General features: G+C 58.1%; 1 protein-coding gene across 2 annotated transcripts; it reads left to right on the top strand.

Moving 5' to 3' along the window:
• The first annotated feature begins 4,934 nt into the window (after positions 1 to 4,934).
• Fgd2 (FYVE, RhoGEF and PH domain containing 2) lies at positions 4,935 to 26,121 on the top strand. Of its 2 annotated transcripts, none has more exons than XM_076858788.1 (17): positions 4,935 to 5,253; positions 7,551 to 7,763; positions 10,740 to 10,938; positions 13,347 to 13,427; positions 14,019 to 14,167; positions 15,703 to 15,859; positions 15,940 to 16,078; positions 16,509 to 16,567; positions 16,704 to 16,850; positions 17,540 to 17,632; positions 21,074 to 21,153; positions 21,236 to 21,266; positions 21,614 to 21,703; positions 22,258 to 22,389; positions 24,076 to 24,219; positions 24,957 to 25,103; positions 25,333 to 26,121. In XM_076858788.1, the coding sequence occupies exons 2-17, from the start codon at positions 7,696 to 7,698 to the stop codon at positions 25,546 to 25,548; spliced, it is 1,932 nt and encodes a 643-aa protein (XP_076714903.1). In that variant the 5' UTR covers positions 4,935 to 5,253; positions 7,551 to 7,695; the 3' UTR covers positions 25,549 to 26,121. The 2 variants fall into 2 exon arrangements, with proteins under 2 accessions (XP_076714903.1, XP_076714902.1); XM_076858787.1 differs by lacking the exon at positions 4,935 to 5,253 and adding an exon at positions 7,136 to 7,208.
• Positions 26,122 to 27,279: the final 1,158 nt, after the last annotated feature.

The raw sequence follows: 27,279 nt of genomic DNA, 5'->3' as shown, positions 1-27,279 counted from the left end.
GGTAGTCTATCAGCTCATTGGCACTAGGCACCATCCATTCATGGCTGAATCCCAAACTTGGCACATAGTAGGAACCCAACAAATGTTTACTAGGAAATAAATGGATAAGCCGAAATGTGTTGTGGGTTTTTTTTTGTTGTTTGTTTGTTTGTTTGTTTTGTTTTCTGGTACCAGGGGTTTTCTGGTACAAGTGTGCCACATTTGGGCTGAACACTACTGAGCCACTTTCCTATCCTTTTTTATTTTTTATTTTGAGACAGAGTCTTGATAAGTTGCTTAGGACCTCACTAAATTGCTGAGGCTGGCTTTGAATTTGTGACTCTCCTGCCTCAGCTGTCCTAGTTGCTAAGATTACAGGTGTGCGCCACCACACCTAGCTAATGTGTTTTAAAATTATACAGTGTTATTGATGGTAGCACCACTAAAGGAATTAAAACTTTAGGAAGACCCATATGCTCCCAAGCAGTAGGATAAACTAATAGAAAATTAGCAGGAAATCAGCTGGGCACTGTGGCGTATGCCTGTAATCCCAGTGGCTCAGGAGGCTGAGGCAGGAGGATTGTAAATTCAAAGCCAGCCTCAGCAATTAGTGAGGCCCTAGCAACTCAGCGAGACCCTGTCTCTAAAATAAAATATTACAAGGGCTGGGGATGTGGCTCAGTGGTTAAACATCCCAAGGGTCAGTTCCCTGTACAAAAGAAAAGAAAAATTAAAAAGAAAGAAAATTAACAAGAAACCAGACTCTTGTAGACCTTGAGAATTGCAAGAATATAGACCATCCCAGCTCTCTGGGATCCAGTGGGGGAACTATGTTGCAATGAAAAGAGAGCAGAAAATCCTAAGAAGCCACCATTGCAGTTAAGTGGACATCACATTAACCAGGTCCGGAGGGGATCTAGGGGGATGTCAAGGTCTACGTGAGAGTTTAGGCCTCACTGGGGAAGGCCTGCCGGAGGACCCCCTCAGTGTAAGAAGATGACCACGCGTGGCTGCAGGCCTCCTGTTCACCTGTCCACTTGTCCTGGGGGAGAACTTCCTGGCTGCGCCTCTGCTCGCCTTCCTTGCTGGAGTGGGGGCCGGGGGTGGAGAAGGCTGCATCAACCTTTGGGACAGACCTTCATTTCACAGCTTCAGGGATTCTTGACAGTGCTGGGACTCAGATGTGAAACAGCATGTGGCTCTGGGCAGAAAAGCCATTTCCTGTGATCTTGACGGTGGCGGATGATGGGCTCTGCCCTCGAGAGACGGTTTGGAGCACTGACCCCACTGTGAGACATGTGACAGATCAGTAGCTGGGTGGCTGAGGCCAGCAAGCCATTTGTAACAGCAGGATTTTGAAGCAGAAATATGGATTATTTCATTTTAAATCCCTGCACCTGAATTTATCTTGGGGAGAATAAGGAAGAAGACGTGGTGTCAGGGAGCCTGTGTCCTCTCTTGGCAACAGCAGGTCCTAAAAGACCAAGGCCACCCCCCTGAGAAGGGCCCAGACTGTCTACCCACGATGCCCACATTTCCACAACACACTTCCTGCAACCAATTTTAGTACCTGTGTGGTTCTAGTTAGCATTTGAGTTTGGAAATCCTGGTTTCGATTCTACCAACCCCAAGAACTAGTTTGGGATGTGCAGGTGTGTGCACGTGTGTGTGTGTGTGTGTGTGTGTGTGTAAACAGTTAACTTCTGGGTGAACTGAAGTCTAACCATACGCAGCACCCACAACTTCGCTGGTTGGAGGTACCAGACTTGGCATCTTGGGGTACCCCTGCTCACTTTGGGTGCTCCATGGGAATTGGGAAACCAAAGCTCACCGCCAGGCCAGGACATTGCCTAGACTCCCAGTCCCCAACCCCAGCTGAACATTAGAATCACAGAAGAATTTAAAAAGCGGGGAACTGGGTTGGTCGCTCAGTGGTAGAGGGCTTGCCTGGCCTGTTTATGGCCCCAGGTTTGACCCCCAGTACTGCAAAAAAATAATAATAATAACCTCAACCCTCAGCTCAAAGGGTAGACTGGGATGGGTTAAAATGTTGCTGGGATGCTCTGTAGGTGATTCTGGTGCTCCAGGCTGGGAGCGATGGGATGCTCAGCGCACACCTGTGCTCAGGTGGATGGGTGGGTATCTCCCGGCTGAGGGGGTCACAGAAACACAGAAAATAGCCCTTTCAAAGAGAAGCCAAGGAAAGCGCTGTTTTCAGTTCTTTTCCCGGTGTGTTTTCCTGGGAGTCAGCATAGTCGCACACACAGCATCCAGTTTGTAGACTATTTTCCTCCCCAGGGCCAGAGCAGTAAGGGAAGCACCCCTTGCTGTACTGCAGCCCCTCTGGGTACCAGCTGGAAGTGGCATCTTTTTTTTGGTAGGGGGGCAGGAGGGATGCTGGGAATTGAACCCAGGGGCCCTCAACCCCTGAGCCACATCTCCGGCCCATTTTATTTTTTTTTATTTTGAGACAGGGTGTTGCTGCATTGCTTAGGGCTCAATTGCTGAGGCTAGACTCTAACTTGCAATCCTCCTGCCCCAGCCTCCCAAGTCATGAGGATTATAGGCATGAGCCACCCTGCCCAGTGGAAGCTGCATCTTGTCCAGACTTGGGCCTGAAGTTCCAGCAGGGCCAGAGGCAGAGCAAGTCTTAGCTTCCAGTGAAGCGGAGCATCCTGAGCAAGCTCAGGAGGAACAGAAAGCAAAATTCCTGTGGATTCCTTCAAGCACTACCTACTGAGCATCTCCTAGGGCCAAGCATGGCCGTGACGCTAGGAGTATACAGCAGGCAAAACACAAGAAACCACATCGTCACGAAGCTATTCTAGACTGGGGGACAGACAACGCGATAAATCAGCCTAAGTGATAAAAAGAGGACAATGAAGCAGAGGGCCTGGGAGTGTGTGAGGATGTTGCAATTTGGGGGACTCTGTGAGGGTCAGGAAAGGCCTCGGTGAAATGGTGACATTTAAGCAAAGATTTGCTAGGCGGGGCCTGTCCAGTGGTGCACATCTATAACCCCAGTGACTTGTGAGGCCGAGGCAGGAGAACTGCAAGTTTAAGGCCAGCCTGGGCCACTTAGCAAGATCCTGTCTCAACATAATAAAAACAAAACAAAAAAAAAGCAAGCAACTCAGAGGTAAAGCGTCCCTGGGTTCGACACCCAGCACCAAAACAAAACAAACCACCTCCAAGATTCAGCGGAGGGGTGAGGGGAGCCATGGGGCTGTTGGGAGGAAGAGGGTGCCCGATAATGGAGGTACAAGTCAAGGGCCCTGCGGGAGGAGCCCAGTGAGGAGGGACAGGGGCTGAAATGAGGCCAGGGAGTGGGACCTCGTAGGCCTTCGCTGTGACCTTAGCTGGGACACCAGCAAGGCACAAGCTAGATATATTTCAGAGGCGGGGACCCTCCCAAAGGGAAACTGAGGCTAGCTCGTGGGTCTCCAGCCGGCTTTCCCCCTGGTTTTCCTGTGGGGGTCTGGGAGTTGGGGTGGTCTCAGTGCCACTGGAGGGAGCACGGAGCACGGATGAGCCCTGAGAGGCCGGGCCCTGGGGCCTGGGGGGACCCGGTGAAGGTGAAGGCGTGGGGAAAGGTCACCAGAGGCCGGGCCACAGGGTGTACAGGAGCAATCCCTCTCTTGCCTGGAAACCGGGCCACTCATGTCTCTCCCTGAGCCGTCAAGGCCCAGAGAAAGGCCCACAGTTGTCTGGAGATAAAAGAAGCCCCCCCCCACTCTGGGCTGTGAGGCCCTGTGCTCGCTCTCCGGGCACCTTCTCAGGGCACTGCCTGGCACCACCCGGCTCTGGCCTCGCCTCTCCAGCTCCTCTGGTGCCTCCCGCCTCAGCGGCTCTGCAGGCCTCCCCTCCTCCCCTGGACACACAATGTCTCCTTGTGCCTTCCCCCGGGCTCCCAGGGGCGTCTCCCCTGCTGGCCACACATCCACCACCAGCCCAGCCCCGCTGCTCTTTCATCCCGCTGCCCAGGATGCCTCCCTGGTCACCCCTGCTATCTGCCTCTGGTGACCTTGAGTCCCTTCGGAACAGTGGGAGGGCCTGGCAGGAGCCTTGCCCAGTCCCCTGAGTGCCAACTCTGAAACCAGATCGGTCACACCCTGAAGAAGAAAAGGCTGTTTATGTTCCTCCTTGACGTCCTCCAGCCGCCACCAACGTCAGGACGGACACTTACTTGCCAGCTGGGCTTGCTGCCATCCCGGTCACCTGCAGCCCAGAGGGTGTGGACACAGGCAGGTCCCGCCTCCCGGGTTCCTCAGGGGCCTCAGCAGTGGCTCCCACTCGATTGACAGTGACATTTAGAGACACCCCGGCCGCCCCTGAGGGCACCTTGCAGGAAAGGCGGGGTCAGGAAGGGAAGGTGGCCTGGCTCCTGTGCTGGTTGGAGGGGTCAGGCCCGCTGGCCAGCCACTCAGCGCCCTCCTGCAGGAAGCCTCAGCAGATGGCGAATTTCTGACCCAGGGACAGGGTAGAACACTCTGGCTGCTTGCGGGAGGGGACAGGAAGGCTGGTCTCTGAGCGAAGCTGGTCTTCTCCTGTCCTCCTCTCTCCAGGCCAGGGAGAGACTGCTTTGGAGCACACCTCCCACACTGGCACCGCTGGTGGCCTCTGCCCACTCCATGGTGACCCAGAGGGTGGCCCACCAGGACCTCCCAAAGACAGGGGGTGGAGGAGGGAGCAGGACAGGGACGCTGGAGGGTGGCAGCAGCCACAGGAGCAGTTTCAGCTGGCTGCCTGCCTCTGCCCCAGAGCCCTGTCCCTCCACCACAGCCCTGTCACAGGCCATTAGCTCTCAGCAGGTGCCCTGTGCTTGCTAGAGGCTGGGATCCGGGTCGGGGTTGGAGGTGGACCTGCAGACATGCCATCTCGCCCCCGCCCCCGGCCTGGCACTGTCGGGGCTCAGAGCCCTCCTTGGAGGTTCAAGGCACTAGTGGCCAAGTGATGAGATAGTCCTTTGCCACTCAGGGTGTGGCACTTGTCCACTCCATCCCACACGCCTGTGGAGCCCCACTGGGTGGGGACACGGTGCTGGGCTGGGCACCAGCCTCCTGCGCACTCAGGCCCTCCCTTAGCTTGGAGCACCAGGCAGGGAGGCTGCCCCGGCCCAGGAGGACATCCAGGGAGAAGTGGCCTTCAGGGCTCCAGGCCTAACCGACGCTGACAGGGATCCGGGGACAGCACCTCAAAGGCAAGATTCCCTCCTGAGACCAACGGGGCCAGTTACGCGTGTTCTCAAGAACCGGACGGACCTGTGGACACCAAGTGAGTCCAGGCTGAGGTGGCTCGTTGGAAATGTCGCGGCTTATTTGGGTCCCCTGATTTTTTTTTTAAATGATGGCATTTATTTTTTTATTTTTATTATTTTTTTTTAAAGACAGAGTGGGAGAGAGAGAGAGAGAGAGAGAGAGAGAGAGAGAGAGAGAGAATTTTTTAATATTTATTTTTTAGTTCTTGGCGGGCACAACATCTTTGTATGTGGTGCTGAGGATCGAACCCGGGCCGCACCCACACCAGGAGAGCGCGCTACCGCTTGAGCCACATCCCCAGCCCCAAATGATGGCATTTATAAAGAACTGGCACTCAGAATGTTTTCTAGATATTCAATTAGATTGAGGGATGATTGCTGAACCTCTGTTGGGGTGCGATGACGTAGTATCTTTCATATGTACACACATGATCACAACATGTAAAACACATGTACATGTAAAGCGATGTTGCTGTGATCAATAGGTATGCCTATACATTAGTGTGTATGTGTATTTTTATTTATTTACTGAAATATTATGAGCCCTTATCTTTTAGATACACACTGAAATATTTGTGGGGAAAGCATGTGATGTCAGGGATTTGCTTCAAAATGACAAGAGAAGGCACAGTCGAGGTGGCTTGGGGAGGGGACTAAAGAGGTGGGGGTTGCTGGGTCTGGGTGGTGGGTTGATGGGTGCATTAGATTGTTTTATCTAGTTTTGCATCTGTTCTACATTTTTTTTTTTTTTAACTAGGAATTAAACCCAGGGGTGCTTAACCACGGAGCCACATCCTCAGCCCTTTTTTGTATTTAATTTAGAGACAGGGTCTCACTGAGTTGCTTAGACCTCACTAAGTTGCTGAGGCTGGCTTTGAACTTGCGATCCTCCTGCCTCAGACTCCTGAGCTGCTGGGATTACAGGCCTGGGTCACTGAGCCCTTAATTCTACTGGGTTGTGTCTTCCTGCTAGGAGCATGCTGGGTCGTGTCTGCCTGTGTGTGTGTGTGTGTGTGTGTGTGTGTGTGTAAATTGTAGGTGGACATGGTACCTTTATTACATACATTTTTGTGGGCGCTGAAGACCAGACCCAGGGCCTCACACATGCTAGGCAAACACTTCACCGCCGAGCCACACCCGGCCCTAGATTCTTCATAATGAAAAATAAGACCAGAAACAGAGCAGGCAGGGGTGGGGGTGGGGAGGGTCAGTGGGATGCAGGGCTGGGGGCGGGGCCAGCTCTGCAGGAGGAAGCAGCTCCCGCCAAGCCCTGAGGGAATACATACGGCTGGTGGCAAGTGAGGCCCCAGGGTTCACAGTCGCTGTAGCGTGAAGCTGTGCCGGGCGCTTAGGGTACTGAGATAACTAAGGCTCAGTCCCAGTGCTCCAGGATAAAGACCAATCTCAGTGGAGGGCCCTGGCTAAGGACACAAGAGACCAGAACCCAGTGGGAGAGGCCATGAATGGCCTGTGAAGCTTGATTGAGAAAAACAGAGGCAGTGGCCATTTGTCTAGAAAAACTGGTAGACCAGGCGGCCCAGGAGGCATCAGGCAGACACAACCCAGCGTGCAAGCAGCAGGAGGCCTGAGGATGGAGCTGCGAGGTGTTTATCCAGGCTCCCAACACGTCTTTGCTGGAACTGTAGAACACCTACCTTTGTTTTGAAAAATCTTAAATTCTCTTGTGTTCTTTCTGGGTGACCTCAAGCAAGTTACTTGATCTCTCTGATCCTCAATTTCCTCTTATAGAAAATGGGGATAGCAATTGGACTCATCTAAGATGATTATGAATCAAATAAGAAAATACTTATAAAGCATTAAAAAGTGCTTGTGTTAGCTATTATTATCTTCCAAGTTTCAGGGCGGAAGCTGCCCTCCCTGGGGCCATAAGGGGAAGACAGTGACGGCCCATCTGAGAGCACCCAGTAAGGAGGTGGGGGAGCCAGGACTCCTCCCGGGCAGCCCTTGGCAGGTTTGTGATCAGTTCTGAGGAAAAGCTGTTTCCTTACAGCAGTGAAGAGGGACAGATCCAGAGAAGAAGTTGCTGGAAGAGGGGCCAAAGTGAAGACCCCTGGGGCCCATTAGGGCAGCGAGGCTGGCCGGAGCCTCTCGGCACAGAAGGAAGCCCGGGGTCCAGCTCCAGGATCCACCCCTGGCCCTGTTGCCCCCTGCAGGTGGCTTCTGGACCTGGGGTCCCCAGGGGGGGACATCAGCCCCCACAGGGAGGGTGGGGCCTGCTGGCCCCTCCCACTTGGGGACAGGGCCTTTCCCTGCAGGCAGCCCTGGGACCACTTCCTCTTTCTTCACTCTGAAGCCAGGAGCTGGCCTGCTGAGCCCGTGGGGAAGATGGGAGCCCACTCCAGGATGTCCTAGCCCACCAGCGTCCCCAAGCCAGGGTGGCCGAGTGTGCTGCCAGAAGTCCCCGTCCCTACTTCAGGACCACCCTGCAGGCTGGCGGGATGGAGCCGGCAAATGAGGAGAAGCTGGCCTCCGTGTCCAACCTGGTGACTGTGTTTGAGAACAGCAGGTACTGGGCTGCGGGGGAGGGTGGCGGACAGGCAGGCAGCCCTCGGGTCCTGTGCCCCGGGCCAGGGCCTCCTGAGCCCCCTCTGTGAGCAGCGCTCTGGGGGGTCCTGCCCTGGGCATCTCCTCCTGTCTGGGCAGCACCCACACCCTTGGTCGTGGGTCCCTTGAAGCATAGAGAGTGCAGCTGGGGTCCGGGAACGAGGCACATGTGTTGGGAGAGTTAAAACCAGTGTGAGCCGGGCGTGGTGCCACAGCCCTGAAATCCCAGGCTGGGCAGAAGGGTCTCGAGTTCAAAGCCAGCCTCAGCAATTTAGCAAAGCCCTGAGCAGCTCAGCGAGACCCTGTCTCTAAATAAAATACAAAAAAGGGCTGGGGGTGTGACTCAGAGGTAGCGCGCTCACCTGGCATGCATGAGGCACTGGATTTGATCCTCAGCATCACATAAATGTAAAATAAAGATATTGTGTCCACCTACAACTAAAAAATTTTAAAAAAATACAAAAAAGGGCTGGGGATGTGGCTCAGTGGTTAAGAACTTCTGGGTTAATGCTTTGTATCTCCCCCACAAAAAAAACCCAAAACCAAAAACCAGTGTGGTTATGTGTCGGGGCTGCAGACCCCACCCACTGCCCTTCCAGCACCTTCCAGAAGTAATAGCTAATCCTTCCTGAGCATCTCCTCGCTGTGGGTAGGGCAAACCTAGAGCTGGTCACTGCCACAGGACACATCGAAACTGAAAGTGGACGTCACTGAAACGGAGAGAGAAGCGGGGACTGTGTCCAGCGAGGCAGGGTGGACGGCCGGGCAGCCTGCCCAAGGGCACCGTCTGCGCCCCCTTCGTGCCGTGTCGTATGTGATCGTCCTAACGGCCAACCTGGATGGCACGGCCTCTGCTTCTGTGTCCACTTTACAGATGAGGAAACAGAGACCCCGGGACGCCCCTGCTTTAAGTCCATGAGCTTGCTGAGCTTTGGGCCAATGCTGAGGGCAGGACCAGATGTGGGAGGTCCCTGGTGGCCTGGCAAGGGGTGTGTGTGTGTGTGTGTCCCTCACCACTCAGCAGACATTCCCCAAGCCCAGGCGGTCGGTCCCCGGGTCCCCGGAAGGAGACTGTGAGATAGGGGTTTGCGGTGGGACGTCTATTGTCCAGGGAGCTCTGGGGACAACCAGAGGAGAGAGGAGCAGGAGGGAGGGGCTGGGCTGCGCCAGGGAGCTCTGGGGTGGTGGTCCTCAGTTGTCCCTGCTGAGGCAAAGGTCTGGTTGGGATTTTACCGCCCCAGGGACTAGTCTGTTGGTCTTCCCGCAGCCGCCAGCCAGGGGCTCTACCCCATCTGGGGGAGGCGAGCTGGACCCCCACCCAGAAGGGAGTGGGGCTCAGCACCTGCGGGAACCCGAGAGGAGGAGGAGGAGGAGGCTTCCCGTGTTCGGATGCTAAGCTCCTGTAGTAACCACGGTGCAAGGTCGCGGGCAGCAGACGTCCTAGGGGGGCCAGGGTGCTGTACAGGAAGAGCCCCCCGTGGGCTTTGGCAGGGAGGTGGCCTGATCCACCCTGAAGTCACCTGAGCGACTCTCCCAGGGTCTTGGCCCAGCTCGTCCCGTTCAGCACCGAGGACAGCTCTCAGGCACCGCCTTCTTGGCCCACCCAGTCCTGGATGCCAGGTGTGGGGTGACCTCGGCGGAGCCCCCGGGCACCCTGCAGCTGCCCAGCAGCACCCTGGATGGAGCGGGCAGCCCTGCGACCTGAATGGCGACCGAGCAGGTGCCCTCAGGAGGGTGACCAGCCTCTACTGAGCGAGGGGCGCCCCTCCAGCGCCTGGCCTGGGCTTCTCGGGGGGCTACGAGGCTCGGCTGATGGGAACCTGGGGTGAGGAGGAAGCAGAAGCGGGCCTGGCGCGGGCAGAGAAATGCAGAAGCTGAAACCGAGTGTAGAACAGAAAGCCCGGGGCGGCCCGGCCAGGCTGGGGGGGCCACAAGCTGAGGAAGCAGGCTCTGGGGTGCCAGGGAGGGCTGAGAGTCCTAGGGCAGCAGCCTGGCCCCTGATCCCTCTGCCACCCACAGGCTGTGTGGCCTGGGGCAGGTCACCTTGGCTCTCTGGACCCGTTTCTCCTTTGCACAGATGAGAAGCAGCTCAGGGCCAAGGCTCAGAACCGGCCCGTCTGATCCCGATCCCACTTTTGTCGCGTCCAAGCGGCAAGTCCCTGTCTTTCCTGTGTCTCAGTTTCCGTGGCTACAAAATGGGAATCATAAGAATCCCTCCCTGCAGAGTTGGAGCTTGCGAACGTGTCTGACCCCTCATGTCCAGCCTCTTTCTCATAACGATGCCTGCTCTGTGCTGTGGTCACAGCCTTCCACGCCAGGGGAGATGGGGCATGTCACTGGACATATCCACTGAGGGTAGATATGTCCCTCATCTACAGAATGAAACTGACCAGCAGACCCAGAACACAGGGTAGCCAAGCTGCCCTCAGAAGCCCTGCCCTGGGGGAGCAGGGGATCTGCTCTTAGCCTGTTTTTTTCTTCAGTGGGTCATGTGGGGAGCCAAGGTCCCAACCGAGCTTTGGCAGGTCTGCCCTCACTCTAGATCACTCCATGGCTCCCACCTTCCCTCCATGTATCAGTTATTGATGCAGAAGTTAACACAGGGGTGAGGCGCGGGGTGATCTGAGAAGAGCCAACCAATAAGCTTTGTCTGTAGAAGCGGGGAGGTCTTCTGAATTTGACTGCATTTCAAACAGGGAAGTATGTAGTTCCCCAGAGAATAAAACAGGGCACACTGACTCACCTTGAAGACTGAAGTTCCTCCAAGGTTCGGGAGGACATGGAAGTCTTACTTGGCAAGTTTCTCCAGAGTGCCGGGCGCTCGGGAGCCATTGCCCACCAGAAATGGACATCAGTCACCCCCCGAACCCTCACGGGGACAGGCTGCGGTTCTCCCTGTTCTCTGACAAGGACACTCTTGGGTCTGCTCCTTTCTCAGGACCCCGGAAACAGCGCCCAGAGACCAGGCCCAGCCACCCGCCCCAGGGCCAGGGGAGAAGCCGCATGTCGGGGAGACCCCCGAGTCTGGGCCCAGGACCGTGAGCAGGAGGTGTCTGAGCTCCCTGAAGAACAAGCTGTCCAGCGGGGCCTGGCGGAGACCTTGCCAGCCTGGGACCTGCGCAGGGGCAGTGCCACAGGTAAGCACTGGGCCTCCCCCTGACCGCCTCCGCAGACACTCTCTCCCGCCAGAGCCCAGGTAGGGGGCTTGTGTGATCAGAAATCAGCCAAAAGCTGGACGGTCCCCCCTCACCAGCCCGGGATGGCTACAGCCCCTGGACTCTCCCCACCTGCCCGTTATTCCATGCCTCCCTCACCCCCGTCAGAACGGCAATCACCAAGCCCAGGAGGAGCAACCCATGTTGGCGAGGATGTGGGGAAAGGCACACCCTTGACATTGCTGGCGGGGCTGCAAATGGGTTCAGCCACTCAGGGAAGGAGTATGGAGATTCCTCAGAAAACGTGGAGTAGAACCTCCATTTGACCCAGTTACCCCACTCCTTGGTACATAGCCAAAGGACTTAAAATCATCGTACTGCAGGGACACAGCCACCTCAATGTTTATAGCAGTTCAACTCGCAGTAGCTAAGCTATGGAACCAACCTTGGTGTGCCTCCAATAGATGAGTGGATAAAGAAAATGTGGTACATATACACAATGGAATATTACTCAGCGATAAAGAAGAATTAAATTATGGCATTTGCTAGTAAATGGATGGAACTGGAGGCTATCATGCTAAGTGAAATAAGCCAGCCCCCCAAACATAGAGTCCAGATGCTGTCTCTGAAATGTGCATGTTGACTCACAAGAGCCTGGGTGGCAGGGTGGTGGTGGTTCAATTTTGGTCTTTTAGGCAAGGAAATTGAAGCTTAAGACACTTGTTCAAGGTCACAGGGCTTGGAACAGTCTTCACCTTGTGAACTTGGGATGCTTCACATCTGTGGCCTCAGTTTACCCTCTAGAGGGGGCACCAGCCTCACACCAGAAATGGAGGTCTGAGAGCTGATTTCCTGTCCTTAGACTAACACTGGGTCTGGTCCCAAGTGGGTCACCTCTCTCCTACAGATGTTTCCTGGCCTGTGGAAGCAGGAGGGGGGACAATACATGGAACTGTACTCCAGAGCCAGCTCTGTGGGTTCACACCCTGCTCTTCCTCTTTCTCACTGTGTGACTTGGGGCAGTTACCTTAACCTCTCTGTGCCTTATGATGGATGATCACAGTGGTGTGTTCTGGTGACCAAATGCTGCGTAGCAGACACCCCAAACATAGTGGCCTAGTATGACCTTACTGGGGTGACCGGCATGCTGCAGGACGAGTCTTCTGTTGGTCTTGGTGGGGGCTGCATCAGCCTGCCAGGCTGTCCTGCCAGAGTCCCACCTGCTGTGTGCGTTGGACAACAGGAAGGCGTTTCCCACAGTTCTGGGGGCTCAAGTCCAAAATCAAGGTGTGTGTGGGGGGGTTCTAGGGAGGCCTCTGTTCCTGGCTTGTAGACGGCCGCTTTCTTGCTGTGTCCCCGAGTGGCCCTTTTCCTCTGTGTCCACACATTCCAGCGGTCCCTTCTCTTCTTACAATGACACCAATCCTATGGGTTTAGGTCCGGGCTCCACATCTCACTTGACCTTAATCACCTCCTTCAGGGCCCCCATTGCCAAATATAGTTACAGCTGTTGGAGGTGAGGCCTCCAGCAGGGAGCTGGGGTACAGTGGGGACGCAGGTCAGTCTTTTATCTTTAAACTTAAAAAAAATTATATATATATATATTAATGGTAAGGGGACACGATACATTTATTTTATTTATTTATTTATATGTGGTGCTGAGGATCGAACCCAGCCCCTCACACGTGCTAGGCGAGCGCTGTACCACTGAGCCACAACCCCAGCCCTGAGACTTTTATTTTTGGTCCTGGGGGTTGAACCCAGGGGTGCTGTACCACTGAGCCGCATCCCCGGCTCTTTTTATATTTTATTTTGAGACAGGGCCTTGCTGAGTTGCTTAGGGCCTCGCTGTTGCTGAGGCTGGCTTTGAACTTGCGATCCTCTTGCCTCAGCCTCCCGAGCGGCTGCTATCACGGGTGTGGGCCACCATCCCTGGCACCTTAGTCTCTAACAAGGTCTCTTTCACGTGGTGGCAGGCAGGTGGCGCCGCAGGCTGGAATGGCCAGGATGGCTCAACCTGTGAGCTGCTCCCGGGGCAGGGACAGCCGAGGCTGGGCTTCTAGGAGCTCCCTCTGTCTCCGTGTGGCCTCCAGTCTCCTCTCTTTGGAGCCTCCCCTGGAGGTCCCTCCATCAGGCAGCCGGCTCTCTTGAGGTGGTGACTCCCAGCTCCCGAGGGAGCACAGGCAGGAGCTGCCGGGTTCAGGGGGCCCTTCTGAACCCCAGCACGGGCTCAGCCTCCGTCTGCAGGTTCTCTGATGGCCTCATGCCAGGGCCAGCCCAGATGCGCTGGGGACGGCGGGAACAGCGGAGGGTGCTCCACAGTGACAAACGGAGGGCTCACCAGAGGTGCCCCAGCTCCCCTCTCCCCTCTCCTCTTCCCGTCCCTGCAGGAGCCCGAGGAGAAGAGGGTGGTCCGGGAGCTGCTGGAGACGGAGCAGGCCTACGTGGCTCGCCTGCACCTTCTGGACCAGGCCAGTGGCCAGCACCCCCGGCCCAGCACCAGTGTCCCCTGCCGGCCACCCGCCCATGTCCTCAGAGCAGGGCTAGGAGCCCTGGGTTTGAAGCCACTGAACCCCATGGTCGGAGGCTGAGAGAGCGGGGATGAGCCCCTCATCCCCGCTCCCCACCCAGCCCTGGTGGCCAGGCCAGCGCCCACAGACAGTCCTCCCGGCCTTCCTCCCAGCCTGTCCCCCCAGCCTGTCCCCCCAGCCTGTCCGGGCTCCTCACCTGCCATCCCCCATGGACACCCTGACTTCCTTAAGGAGCCCTAGAGCCACAGGGCCAGCTGGCTGACCGCAGCACAGGGCGCTTGGCCTGGTGACTCAGGCCCGAGAACTCCATAGACCCCGATGGCCTGTTTCTGGCATTCATCAGGCGTCAGACTTTGGCCAAATCCCCAAGTCCCCAAACGTGTGAAGTGGCCAGAGCAGTCTTCCCAGGGCCACTGCGGGCGGGACTCTGGGAGGTCAAGGGGCGGAGCCCTCAGCACCCCAGGCCCCTCTCCCCCGGGTGGGCTGGTAGGCGCTCCCCCGGCAGCCGGTGACCCAGGGTGGCGGCCCCAGGTGTTCTTCCAGGAGCTGCTGCGGGAGGCGCAGGGCAGCAAGGCCTTCCCTGAGGACGTGGTCCGGCTCATCTTCTCCAACATCTCCTCCATCCACCAGTTCCACGCCCGCTTCTTCCTCCCCGAGCTGCAGCGGCGCCTGGAGGACTGGTGAGGCCGCCAAGCCTGGCCTGTGCCCGCTGTTGGCCATGGTGGGCCCTCCCCGGGGCGAGGGAGGGACAGGCACAGGTGTGCGCAGGAAGGGGCGGTGGGGCTCAAGGCTGTGGAGCAGCCACACTGACCTTGGCCTTGGGCTTCACGTCTGGTAACTGATTCAACCTTGGAATCAGCGGCCACTCGATGGCCACATTGTGGTCACACGAGAAACCCTCTTTGCTTTCAGAGGTAACCACATTTCATGGAAAAAGTCACTTGCTTTATATATTTTGCCAAAGAAATGCCATGATGTCCAAGTGTCCTTGAAAGTCTTTGATAAAGGAGAAGGTCACCAACTGGTGGTCAATAGATAGGGGCCTTGTTATAGATATGTGTTTTACTTTGTAATCACCATTAAAGTAAATATTTTAGGGGCTGGGGCTGGGGCTCAGAAGTAGAGTGGTCGCCTAGCACGTGTGAGGCCCTGGGTTCAATCCTCAGCACCACATAAAAATAGATAAATAAAATAAAGGTATTGTGTCCAACTACAGCTAATATATATACATATAAGCTGGGAGCGGTGATATATATATGACTGTAACCCCAGTAGCTTTGGAGGCTGAGGCAGGAGGATCTTGAGTTCAAAGCCAGCCTCAGCAATTTAGAAAGATCTAAGCAACTCAGTGAGGCCCTGTCTCTAAATAAAATACGAAATAGCGCTCAGGGTGTGGCTCAGTGGTTAAGTGCCCCTGAGTTCAATCCCTGGTACAAAGAGAGAGAGAGAGAGAGAGAGAGAGAGAGAGAGAGAGAGAGCTGGTGTCAAGTGGTGTACACCTATAATCTCAGTGACTTAGGAGGCTGAGGCAAGAGGATTGCAAGTTCAAGGCCAGCCCGGGCAATTTAGCAAGACTCTGTCTCAAAAGAAAAAATAAAAAGGGACATGGATGTAGCTCAGAGGTAGAGGGTCCCTGAGTTCAATCCTTAGTATCCCCCACACACTCACACATGAGAGGGAGAGAGAGCAACCCCGTAAGTCCACCTACCATCATGCCCATTTGTTTCAGGGTAGAAATTGAGGCACAGAGAGGCCATGTGATTGGCCCAAGGACAGGGGGAGTGACTGATGTGGTGGGAATGCAGCTGAGGCAGGCCAGCTCCCAGGGTGGCTTCTTACTGTCCCTGGGTTGAATGACCCCCAGGCCCTGCCTTGGGAGCCTGTGGATACATTCTTACCCCTTGAGCCTCCTGTCCTCATCTCTAAGATGGGCTAAAGGCTCTTTCCACCCGCAAGGTGCGGGAGGGCCCTGGTCATGCTCCATGGCCCGGCATGGAGGAGTTGCCCAGCCCTGTGGCAGGCCCAGTGCTGTGGGAGGTGGGGGCCAGGGGACAGGATGTCTGCCAGGGGGGGGGGGCGCCTGGGGGACCAGCCCCGCCCACACCCCGGGAGCCTCCCTCTGTTCGGGGAGCAGGCCTCGCCCACCCCCACCTCCGGCGGGAGTCCACAGAGGAGGTGGCCAGGCTGAGGACCACCCCTGGGTGTCCCTGCGCAGGACGGCCACGCCCCGCATCGGGGACGTGATCCAGAAACTGGCCCCGTTCCTGAAGATGTACAGCGAGTACGTCAAGAACTTTGGGCGAGCGGCAGAGCTGCTGGCCACCTGGACGGACAAGTCGCCGCCCTTCCAGGAGGTCATCGCCCGCGTCCAGGTGAGGTGGGAGGGGCCTGGCTTGGGGTCGGGGCGTCTCCCGGCTCCGCCCGCCCCACGCCCGCCCTCCTGTCCTCGCAGAGCAGCGAGGCCTCGGGGAGCCTGACCCTGCAGCACCACATGCTGGAGCCGGTGCAGAGGGTCCCCCGCTACGAGCTGCTGCTCCGCGAGTACGTGCAGAAGCTGCCGGCGCAGGCCCCCGACCGCGCGGACGCCCAGAGTGAGGAGCCGGGCTGGGGGGGCACGCCCACTGTTTACTGAGCTCTACAGCAGGATGGAGGGTCGTCACCATCAGCAACGGTGGTTGAGACCTTATGACATTATCCAAACGTTGTGTGTCAGAAAAGGGCACTGAGGCCCAGAGAGCTGAAGTGACTTGCCCACAGTCACACAGCCAGAGAGGAGGAGAGCTGCAGGGTGCCAAACCCCGTGCCTCTCCCGCTGTTCAGGGAACAGGGAGTCACCAAAGCCAAACTGCGCCGCCTTCGGGTCCCTTCTAGTCTCCCTGCCCGCGGTGGCCTGCGCCATCCAGACACCACCTCTGCAGGGCGCCCAGGGGCGGTGCTGGAGGTCCCGAGGGCCTCCCATCCCGGCCTCCAGCCCCGAGCCCCAGCTTGTCAGGGGCTGACCCTGGCCTGCCCCCTCTCCAGAAGCCCTGGACATGATCTTCTCCGCGGCCCAGCACTGCAATGCGGCCATCGCCGAGATGGTAAGCGCGACCCTGGGCCAGCGCGTGGGGCCTCTGGGCCTGCCCTGCCTCCTGGGCCCGTCCACGCGGCCCGACGCCTGCCCCCTGCCAGCCGCCCGCCCGTCCCGGCTGGCCCGGCTGAGGTGCCCCTCCCCAGGAGCGGCTGCAGGACCTGTGGGAGGTGTACCAGCGCCTGGGCCTCGACGACCACATCGTGGACCCCTCCAACCACCTGCTCCGCGAGGGCCCCGTCCTCAAGATCTCCTTCCGCCGCAGCGGCCCCATGGAGCGCTACCTTTTCCTGGTAGGGGCTGCTGGAGCCTCCCACCCTGGGGAGGGGAGCTCCGGGTCCCCTGCCCAGGTGGCCTCTGTCTGGCCACTACCTGGCACTGCGGGGGGGGGGGGCAGGAAGACCCGTGTTTTGTACGGTGCTTTGATGCCTGGCGACTTAGGAAGTCGGCGACCACCTCTGGGCCTCAGGGATTTCTAACTACACTCTTCCCAGAGATGCCCCAGGAAACAAAAGGGCTGGAGTTTGAACTGGGTTCAGACCAGTGTTAATCCTGTTCTAGGACAGGCACAGCAGGAAGGCATTAGGTTAGCTACCAGGAAGAACTGCCTTCTTCACTCTGAAGAAGCCAGGGCTCCCCTGAGATCTGGCAAGGTGGTCCCACCTCCCTCCCCCAAGGCCCTGGGCCCTGAGCCCCCTTGAGGGCAGCCGAGGAGGTTTCTGAGGTTGGCTTTGTTCCCTCGAGGCCCACAAATAGGGTGACCTTCAGCACCGTCCCAGTGGGGCAGGGGCTGGACAGCCCCCTTCCTTCTCCTCTGTGATGTCCAGGGAGTTAGGCCAGAGAGTGACCAGAGGGGAGTGGGTCAGTGGCGCCGCCCACCCCGAGAAGCCCCGCCCACCATGGGAAGCCCCGCCCACACTGGGAAGCCTCGCCCACCCCGGGAAGCCCCGCCCCTGCGCTCACCCCGCCCCTGTCCCCGCAGTTCAACAACATGCTGCTCTACTGCGTGCCCAGGGTCATCCAGGTGGGCGCCCAGTTCCAGGTTAGGACCCGCATCGCCGTGGCCGGGATGAAGGTGAGAGGCTCCGCCGGAAGGTGGGGGTGACCCGGGTCCTGGGCGACGAGGGAGTGGTGGTCCTCAGCACGCGGGGCTGGAGGGGCTGGAGGGAGAGCTCACCCCCGGGGCCAGCCTCCTGCAGGGGCCCTTCCTGGGCCGAGGGGTGGGGCGTGGTCCGCAGGCCCCTGGTGGCGTGGTGGCTGCAGGTTGAGTCAGCAGGTCTGAGCAGGGCCGGGCAGTACTGGGGAGTGAGCAGGGCCTCGTGCTAGGCAAGGACGCCACCACTGGGCCAGGCTCAGTGTCGCACACCAGTAATCCCAGCCACCTGGGAGGCTGAAGCAGGAGGATTCCAAGTTTGAGGCCAGCCTGAGCAACTTAGTGAGACCCTGTCTCAAAATAAAAAATAATAAAGGGCTGGGGATGTAGGTAGAGCCCAGGCCTAGCATGCTGGAAGCCCTGGGTTCAAGGCCTAGCGCTGCCCAAAATAACGATAATGCTGCTGCTGATTTTAATTGCATTCTCTAACAATCAGATAATACATATTTCAAAATCAAACAATATGAAAATATATACGATGAGCAGTCTCCTCCCTGCCCTGTCCCCTTGTTCCCCCTCCTGAAGTCACCCTGGCTTCTCTTTGCACCTACATGCTATTACCATGGCCATGGCCCTGCATCAGTAGTATTTCTGGAGAGTGTTGCCCTTGGCACATTAGAGCTGCCTCATCTTTTTATGCGGCTGTATAGTATTCCACTGTGGGTGGGCTGCAATTTACTCAACCAGTGTTCTGCTCAGGGCTGGGTAGGTTGTCTTCAGTTGTCAGCTGCAGGAAATAACCTTTCAAAGTCTGCCTGAGTGTGAGTGCATCTACTGTTGATCCCGCTGAGAAAGATAAGAAAACCAAGACTCTGGTTAAGTGTCTTGCTTGGGAGTCGCACGGCAAATCCGGGTTTGGACAACCTGGATTCAAAGCCCCAAGCGTACCTGGGTCTGGAGCCTGTGGTCTAACCCCACGCTGAAGCTTCCCAAGTGAGGCTTCTGCCCAGAGCCCTGAAGTCTGTGGCCAAATCTCAGACGTTGAGGAAGAGGTGGCGGCCATCCGTCCTGACCACGGCGCTCCCTGCTGGCTTCTGAGCCACTGTGTCCTGAAGCCAGGGCTGGACCTGCAGGGGCCTGGCCTCCCTCCACCCTTCCATGTCCCCACCCCCACCCCGTCCAGAGCAGCAGGTGTGCTCCAGTCTGGAGCCTGGGCCCTGAGACAGCTGGGGACCCCCTGCTCCATGCTAGATTGTCTGCAGTGGGCACAGCCTGCAGGCGCTGATGGCCCGTGGGGTCATGGGCACCTTCTCGGGGTTCACAGCCCATCCCCACCCTGAACTGACTGAGGGAGGAGTGTGTCCTCACCCCCGAGGATCTAACTTTCCACCCCCAAGTGGCCAGAATGCCCAGAGGCCGGGTGTGTTCAGGGGTGTCTCTGTGGGATCCTCCGTGGGTGGCCTCTTGTCACAGACTCGGGCACAGAGAAGGAGACAGAGATTGACAGAAAGGTCAAGAAACAGACACATAACATAAAGAGAAAATACGAAGAGGCGGGGTGCAGCTTGGTGGTAGAGTGCGTGTTTGGCGTGTGCAAGGTCCTGGGGTCGATCCCCAGCACCAGAAAGAAAGTATGTCCTCGGCGGCTGGTGAGCTTGTCTCCCTCTAGCGGCCACACAGCCCCCTCTCCTGGATGGTACTGGTATGGCAGGTGCCGAGCTGTCCACAGCCCCTTGTCTATGCTGGACCATTTTCTGAGTCTGAGGTTTAAAAGAAGCAGTCTGGTCTTGAACCATCAAGATGACTCTCACCGACCTACTAGGCCCGCTGGCCTCCTTCTGGTGTGTCAGATGACTCCACAATCTCACTTGGGCTTAATGTTTTGCCATCCTGCACAGAAGGAAGGACTATGGGTCCAGCCCCTCAGGGACTCCGTGTACAGCTGTGCAGGCTGTGCACTGCACAAGGATACCTCATCTGAGAGGGTGCCATCTGCAGCAGGCTGCGTATTGGCCGACTGTGACAGTATCGAGATGGCAGATTTATAGTGAGAAGTGTCCGGCAGATGGCAGTCAAATGTCTTGTTCCAACAGAATCTGGATGTTATGCCAGTTTGCCAACAGATGTCAGTAAAGCATTTGAGGACAAAGGACCGTGTGGGCAAGCGGGGCTCCGCAGTGACCACCCCTGGGGCTGGGTGGGGCTGGGTGCAGCCGAGGTTCTGTGAGTGTCGCAGGGGGGCCCCGATCCCCAGGTCAGGAGTTCCCAGCTCCCCTTCTTTTGGGGGGTGTTACAGGGGACTGGACGCAGGGGCACTGACCACACCCCCAGCCCTGCTTTGTCCTTGGTTGAGCGCAGGCTGCTGGGTGGCTTTCCCTGACTCTCTTCCCACCACCTCGCCTCTCACCGCCTGGCAGCCTCCCCCGGGCCCAGGGCGCATGTCCAAACCTGCGCAGCCCTTGCAGAGGGGACACTGGCTCTGGGGCCGAGGCCAGGCCTGCGGGGAGGAAGGACGTGCTCTGGTCAGTGCTGTCAGAGATGCGGTGGCCCCACCATCAGCCGTGAAGTCCCGGCCCCTGCGAGGCATGGCAGAGGGCTCCAGGCTCAGGTGGCATCAAGCCCCAGTCTCCCAGGCGCAGGCTCAGGCTCAGGTGGGTCCAGGTTCTTTTGTGACCCTCTCCCCGGGGCCCGGGAGGTCTGCGCTGCCAGGACCCGGGGGGCTGGGGTGGAGAGGTGTTCTCCCACCTGAGCTTTGGTCCCCCAGAACCTGAGCTGTGACCCTGACTTGGCCATTTCGATGCTGCGTGACCTCAGGCGGGTCCCTGCGTCCTCATCTCCTCGTTGGGGATGGTAATGTCTGCCTTCCAAAGCGGCTGCGGAGATTATCTTCTTTAATTTTTTTTTTTTCGGTCCTGGGGATACCCAGGGGCACTTGACCACGGAGCCCTTTTTATTTTTTAATTTAGAGACAGGGTCTCACAGAGTTGCTTAGGCCCTCGCTAAATTGCTGAGGCTGGCTTTGCACTGGGGATCCTCCTGCCTCAGCCTCCCGAGCCTCTGGGATCACCGGCGTGGGCCACGGCCTCCTTCAGCTCTTTATTATGGACGTTTTTAGGCCAAGAAAATGGTACCCTGAGCCCTCACAGACCCGCCTGGTTTGGGGACCCAGTTTCCATTTGGGGTGAAGCTTTGTGGGGGGCTGTCACCTGCACTCTGCACTGGGCCACCGGAACTGCTTGGTTAGAGGGGGCCCAGCGACAGGTGCCTTCTGCTGGTTGGGCAGGACTAAGGGGGTGGGGACGAGCTCCCCAGCCCTGTCCCTCCAATGGGGACTGCTTCTTGGGCACAGCCCACCTCCCTCCTCTCCGCCGGGCTGCGGAGGGGACAGAGAGTGACAGGGCTGACCGGTCCCCCTGCCTGCAGGTGCGGGAGCTGCCCGACGCCGAGTTCCCCCACTGCTTCCTGGTGTCGGGGGAGCAGCGCACCCTGGAGCTGCAGGCGCGGTAGGTAGGAGCGGCTGGGGGGCAGGCAGGGGGCCCGGCCACGCGCCTCGGGGACACCCATGTGCACCCTCCTTCTGAGCAGGTCCCAGGAGGAAATGGCTTCCTGGATACAGGTATGGGAACGCTCCGGGGCTCCTCGGACTCTGACCCCAGCATCCGGGTGTGCCCACCTGCTCCCTGGTCTGTCTGTGGAGTTTGGAGTCAGCCCTGGGTTCAAATCCTGCTGCCTCTCTCTGCCTTGCTGGAAATCCTGGGGCCAGCCCCTGACCTCTCTGCGCCTCAGTCTTCACGTCTGTACTCTGGGGCTAGATTCTCCTTCCTCGGGCCAGCCCCCGTGTGCCTGGGGGCCAGGGCCTGGTACTAGCCAGCTCTCTGCTGGGTCTGCTGGTTTCTGGGTGGGCGAGGGGATGGGCCCTCCCTGCGGCTCCTCGGTGACACCCCTCTCCGCCCTCCGCCCCAGGCCTGCCAAGCAGCCATCGACCAAGTTGAGAAGCGGAATGAAACCTTCAAGGCTGCAGTGCAGGGCCCCGAAGGCGACACCCAGGAGCAGGTTGGTGAAACCTGTGCCCCCTCCGTGCAGCCCCCTCCGTGCAGCCCCCTCCCATGAGCTCCCTCCCTGCTCCACTCCGAGGGACAGGGAGTGTCACCCACCAGGAGTGACTTGAAGGGACCAGGGGAAGCCCTTCCTCCCAACATCTCCCCAGTCAGCGACTCTGAGACAGTTTCCCACTAGCAAAAGCTGCCTTGGGGGGCGGCCCCCTGCAGTGTCCCAGGGAAGGGGACAGAGACTCCAGCTCTGCTTGCCGGCCAAGAGCAAGTTTAGGATTTGAAATTATCTGAGAAACGTAGCCCATGGGACCGGGGAGGCAAGTGAGGTGGGTTAGGGAGACTGTCTGGGACTTGATTTCCTATATGAGCTTGCTGGGTGACTTTGCTGAGTTACTGGACCTCTCTGGGCCTCAGTTTTCTCACTTGTAGAGTAAGAATAGTAGTAAGCAACCCGTCCCGAAGGCTTGATGGGTTCAGTCAGTTTCAAGTGGAAGCCCCGGGGATACCCGCGCAGACCTCCCGGAGCGCCGCTGCCCAGCCCCTCCTTGCCCACAGCTGCAGTCTGAGGAGCTGGGCCTCCGAGCGCCGCAGTGGGTGCGGGACAAGATGGTGACCATGTGCATGCGCTGCCAGGAGCCCTTCAACGCCCTGACCCGCCGGCGCCACCACTGCAGGGCCTGTGGCTACGTGAGTGCCCCCGCCAGCGCCCCTGCCCTGCCATCCAACCAGGGCTCCTTCCTGGCCGGCTGCTGCCCAGCACCCAGCTCATAGATGGGAAATGAAGCTCACCCTGTCCTCCCACCTGCCGTCTGTCCACCATTTCCCAAGGCTCGGTGCTCAGCTGGGCTCAGGGGCCAGGGCAGCCCCCCCACACACCTCTTGCTTTGGGCCTGGTGCACCTGCTGCTCTGCGGGAGCCGGTCCCTGTCACACCATGTCCCCTCCATCTACTCTGCAAGCAGAGAAGCCCAGGGCACCCTCCGTCTTTAACAACCTCTGGGGCTCGGGAGGAGTCCAGCAGGACAGGTTGGGGCTAGTCAGGGAGGTGTCCCCCAAATACATTGGACTGCAGTCGGGACAGAGGTCAGTTTCTAGGACCCAGGACACACCTGCATGCAGAAGGCAAGCCCTGAGCCACAGGAGGGGCCTGGGGACTCGCTGCTGTTCTGTAAGTGAAAGTCTCATCCTTCTACACTGGCACCTGTCTAAGGAGTCCCTAAACACAGGGAAGAGGCCCCCAGGGGCCCACACCTGGAATCCCAGGGGCTCGGGAGGCTGAGGCAGGAGGATCAGAGTTCACAGCCAGCCTCAGCAACTTAGTGAGGCCCTGAACAACTCGGCGAGACCAGGGCAGGGGATGAGGCTCATGTTGAGCGCCCTGGCTTTAATGCCTGGTACCACAGGGAAAAACAAAAAGAGCTCCAACTTGTCGGTAGTTCTGAAGAATTTCAAAATTAGAAGTTGGTGAAGCAGAAAGATATTACTAGTTATAGTAAATAATTTAAATCTCTCAGCACAAATAAAATACTCCCAGGCCAGCCGGAGCCTCTGTGTGGGGCCCCGGCTGCCGCGGGCTCTCCTGCCGGAGCACATCTCTGCGCCCTGGGAGTCGGTGACTCATCCTTTCGGTGGCTCAGGAGCCTGGTTTCCCTCTCCCCCGCTGCCAGACGGGAGGCTTGACAGGGAGGGCCGCTCAGCACTGCCCTGGGCGCACGCCCTCCTCCCGGGCCCTTCCTCCCGCCCCTGCTCCTGCACCCCCTTCCTGGCTGCCCGTCGTGCCGGGTGCTGTTCCTGAGTCTCCCTGCGCCTGGCTCCTTGGTCTCCCCAGCCCGATCCACAGCAGCCTTTGGGGCTCCTCAGTGATGGACTCGGGGCGGGGTGTGTGTGTGTGTGTGTGTGTGTGTGTGTGTGCGCGCGCTCCATCTCTTCCCAGGTAAAACAACTGGCCCATCATTTTTTCTATTAGAACATTCTGGACTCTGGGATGGAGTAGAAGGCAAAATTTGCATGAGTCCCAAAACAAGGGATTTTGAAGACACACCCTGATGGTGGAGGGTCTGCGCTGCCACTTTGCTGTGTGGCCCTCAGCAAGTCATTGCCCCCTCTGGGCTGGCCTGCTGTCACCCTCACTCGAGGACAAGAACCCTGGCCCTTCACTTGGAGCACTTTGATAAGTGAATGGGTTAAGGCCCCCAGAGTCCCGGCCCCCCATGGAAGGGGGGAAGTCCTACAGCCTCAGAGCCAGAGCCTGGGCCGGCCCGCCCTGAAGCCTCAGGTCCTGGAGCTCAGCCAGCCTGGGGGACCAGCTCTGCTCTGCCCCTGCAGCCCGATGGCTCCCCTGTCCCCACCCGCTGACCGATGCCGTGTCCCCCAGGTGGTGTGCGCCCGGTGCTCCGACTACAAGGCCCAGCTCAAGTACGACGGCAACCGGCCCAGCAGGGTCTGCCTGGACTGCTTCACCTTCCTCACGGGAAGCGTGCTGCCCGAGGACAGGGACAGGAGGCGGGGCATCCTGGAGGTGGGGCCTCCTGCCCCTTGACCTTGGGGTCCCTGCTGGGCGGGTCCTGGGTGCTGAGGGGCCTTGCGGTCACACCTCCCCTCCTCTCCCCCCCCAGCCGGGCAGCGGGGGCTGGCACCACACAGAAGCGGCTCTGTGTCTCTGCCCACGTCCAGAGGCCTGCCCCAGGTCCTCGGAGGTGTCTCAGACACCGCTGGACAGATGGGGACCTGAGGCTCCAGGACAGGCAGAGCCTGAGCTCTGTCCACCCCGAAGCCCTGAGAGATTGCAGGGTCCACCCAGCTGGGCCTCTCCCGTGGAGACCCAGGTGCAGAGGGTCCCGGCTGTGTCCCACAAATACCACGTCAACTAGCTCAGATGCTGGTTGCACCCCCCCGAAAGGCCAGGTGGACGCCACGTCCCTAGGGGATGAGAAGGAGCTGTCAGTTCCCAGGTTCAAGTTGGTCCTTCCCAGGGACACGGGATCCCCGCCCAATTCCCCCTGTCCCTCCAGGCCTGGTCCCTGCCCAGGCCCCAACTCTGTCCCCCATGGGCGCACACGCTTCGGGTCAGGACCCGCCGGGCTCCATGCAGCTCAGCCACTAGCCAGCCTGGTGACACAGGCACATGGTGGGACATTTCTGAGTCCCCGGGGCCAATGACCCCTCCTTGCTTCAAAGACTAAACAGGGAGTCGTCCAGCCCCCGGCCTGCCTGGGGCGTCCAGGGAGCGGTGCCCACTGTCCTCTCTGCTTCCAGAAAGGCGCCCCGCCGGGGCCCGGCCAGAGTCTGATGTGCAGCTTCCTGCAGCTCCTCGGGGACAAGTGGGGCAGGAGCGGCCCCCGGGGCTGGTGTGTGATCCCCCGCGACGACCCCCTGGTACTCTACGTCTACGGGGCTCCTCAGGTAAGGCCACCTCCCGCCTGCCCGGGTCTGGCCTCCCCGGGTGCAGGGCAGGGTCGGCCCCTGCGTCAGAAGGACACCGGGGCCCAGAGTCCACCCTGAGCTGGACCCAGACAGCAGCTCGCGGTCCTTCCCCCTCTGAGGGCCAGGTCTTTGTGGGGCCTGGGGTCTGAGGGGCAGTGTGTGCTCTGGTGCAGGGCAGAGGGCAGCCCACCTCTCCCTCCTCCCCCAGGACACGCGAGCCCACACCTCCATCCCCCTGCTGGGCTACCAGGTGACCCCTGGGCCCCAGGGGGACCCCAGGGCCTTCCAGCTGCAACAGTCGGGCCAGCTCTACACCTTCAAGGCCGAGACGGAGGAGCTGAAGGTCCGCTGGGTCAGGGCCATGGAACAGGCAGCCGGGGGCTGCAGCCCCGGAGTGACTGATGACGGGGACCTGTCTGACTGAGCCGCCGCCAGCCGCGCGTCCTTTTCCAGCATTTGGGAAAGATGGGTCCAGCCGGGGGACGCGGTGCACATCTGTGATCCTAGAGGCTCGGAGGCTGAGGCAGGAGGATGGAGTTCAAAGCCAGCCTCAGCCATTTAGTGGGCCCCAAGCAACTCAGCAAGACCCTGTCTCTAAATAAAAATGTGAAAAGGGGGCTGGGGTGTGGCTGAGTGGTCAAGTGCCCATGGTTCAATACCCCTTAACCAAAAAAAAAAAAGAGAGAAAAAGAAGAAAATATGGGTCCATTCCTTTGAGAAGAGGGAACCAACTGTCCCAATTTGCCAGGGCAGAAGGGGTCCCTGGGCCATGGGACATTCAGTGCTGAAACTGGAAAGTCCAGGTGATCCAGAGTTGTTGGTGCAGCTCTCAAGCTGGATTGCTTTACCAAAGTACTGGTCAGCCCCGGTTCAGTGGCACACGCCTGCAATCCCAGCCACTCAGGAGGCTGAGGCAGGAGGATCACAAGTTCAAGGCCAGCCTCAGCAATTTAGTGAGGTCCTAAATAACTTAGGGAGACCCCGTGTATCAAACTTAAAAATAAAAAGGGACTGGGGATGTGGCTCAGTAGATAAAAAGGGACTGGGGATGTGGCTCAGTAGTCAAATGCCCCTGGGCTCAATCCCCAGTGCCAAAATGAAAATAAAACTAAAAATACTGGTGAATATATCCACATGTTAATTTTAAGATTAAAAAATATCAGCCAGTACGGGGACTCTCTGGATTTTATGATAAATTTTGTTGAGCATGTAAAACTTCTCTAAAATGTAGAGTCCACTTAAAAGGAAAATAAACTTAAAACAAATTCTAAGGAAAAAAAAAAAATCAACCAGGAGTACGCCCTGGTGCACACCCCAAGATTCCAGCACCTCAGGAGGTTGAGGCCGGAGTATCACAAGTTCGAGGCCAGCCTGGGCAACTTAGCGACACCCTGTTTCAAAAAAAAAAAAAAAAAAAAAGAGCTGGGGATGTGGCTCAGTGGGATAGTGCCCCTGGGTTCAGTCCCCGGTACGGGAAAAAATTAAAAATAAAGATTATCAATGTCTGTGCCCACCACCCAAGATTTTCATTGACTTGGCTTGGGATGTGGGAGGCCTGGGTATTTTTTTAGGAGTACCCACAGGAGTCTAGGGTGCAGCCTGGGGTACGCGGGTGAAGATAGCAAGCTAACTGCCGGTTGAGCAGCAGGATGGTAGCAATACTGATAAACATCTAGAGGGCCTAGCGCTGTGCTGGGTGTTCTATGTGGATTATCTCTTTTTACCATCGAGGATTGCAGTCCCCATTTTTCCCTTGAGGATACTGGCCAGAGGGGGTTAGTGACTGGCTTAAGGTCACACAGCTCAGGAATGCCAGAGTCAGGGCACTAAAGTCGGATATTTTTCCATCAGATAGCAGAACAGTAAGGTCAGGAGAGCAGGGAGGAGAGTGGGAGAGGGAAAGGAGGGAGAAAGAGCCAAGAAAAGGGAGGGAGAGAGGGAAAGGCTGAAGAAAGAAGTTGGTACCTAATCTGTGCCCCTCCATGAGCCACTCAGGAGGAAGCTGCTTTTCCATAGGAGACCACCAGGGGGTGGCAGTGGCCTGGGCCTGGGCCCCTCAGCGCTTCCATCTTGCTGGGTTCTGCCTTTGATGGGAAGGGCGTGGGGAGGAATGGACAAGCCACAGGTGTCTGACCCACCCTGGGCCAGCCGTTGG

Source organism: Callospermophilus lateralis, chromosome 6 (genome assembly GCF_048772815.1).
Source record: "Callospermophilus lateralis isolate mCalLat2 chromosome 6, mCalLat2.hap1, whole genome shotgun sequence".
NCBI classification, from domain to species: Eukaryota; Metazoa; Chordata; class Mammalia; order Rodentia; family Sciuridae; genus Callospermophilus; species Callospermophilus lateralis.
The sequence above is the reverse complement of the archived record's forward strand: the minus strand, read 5'-3'. Positions and strand labels throughout refer to the sequence as shown.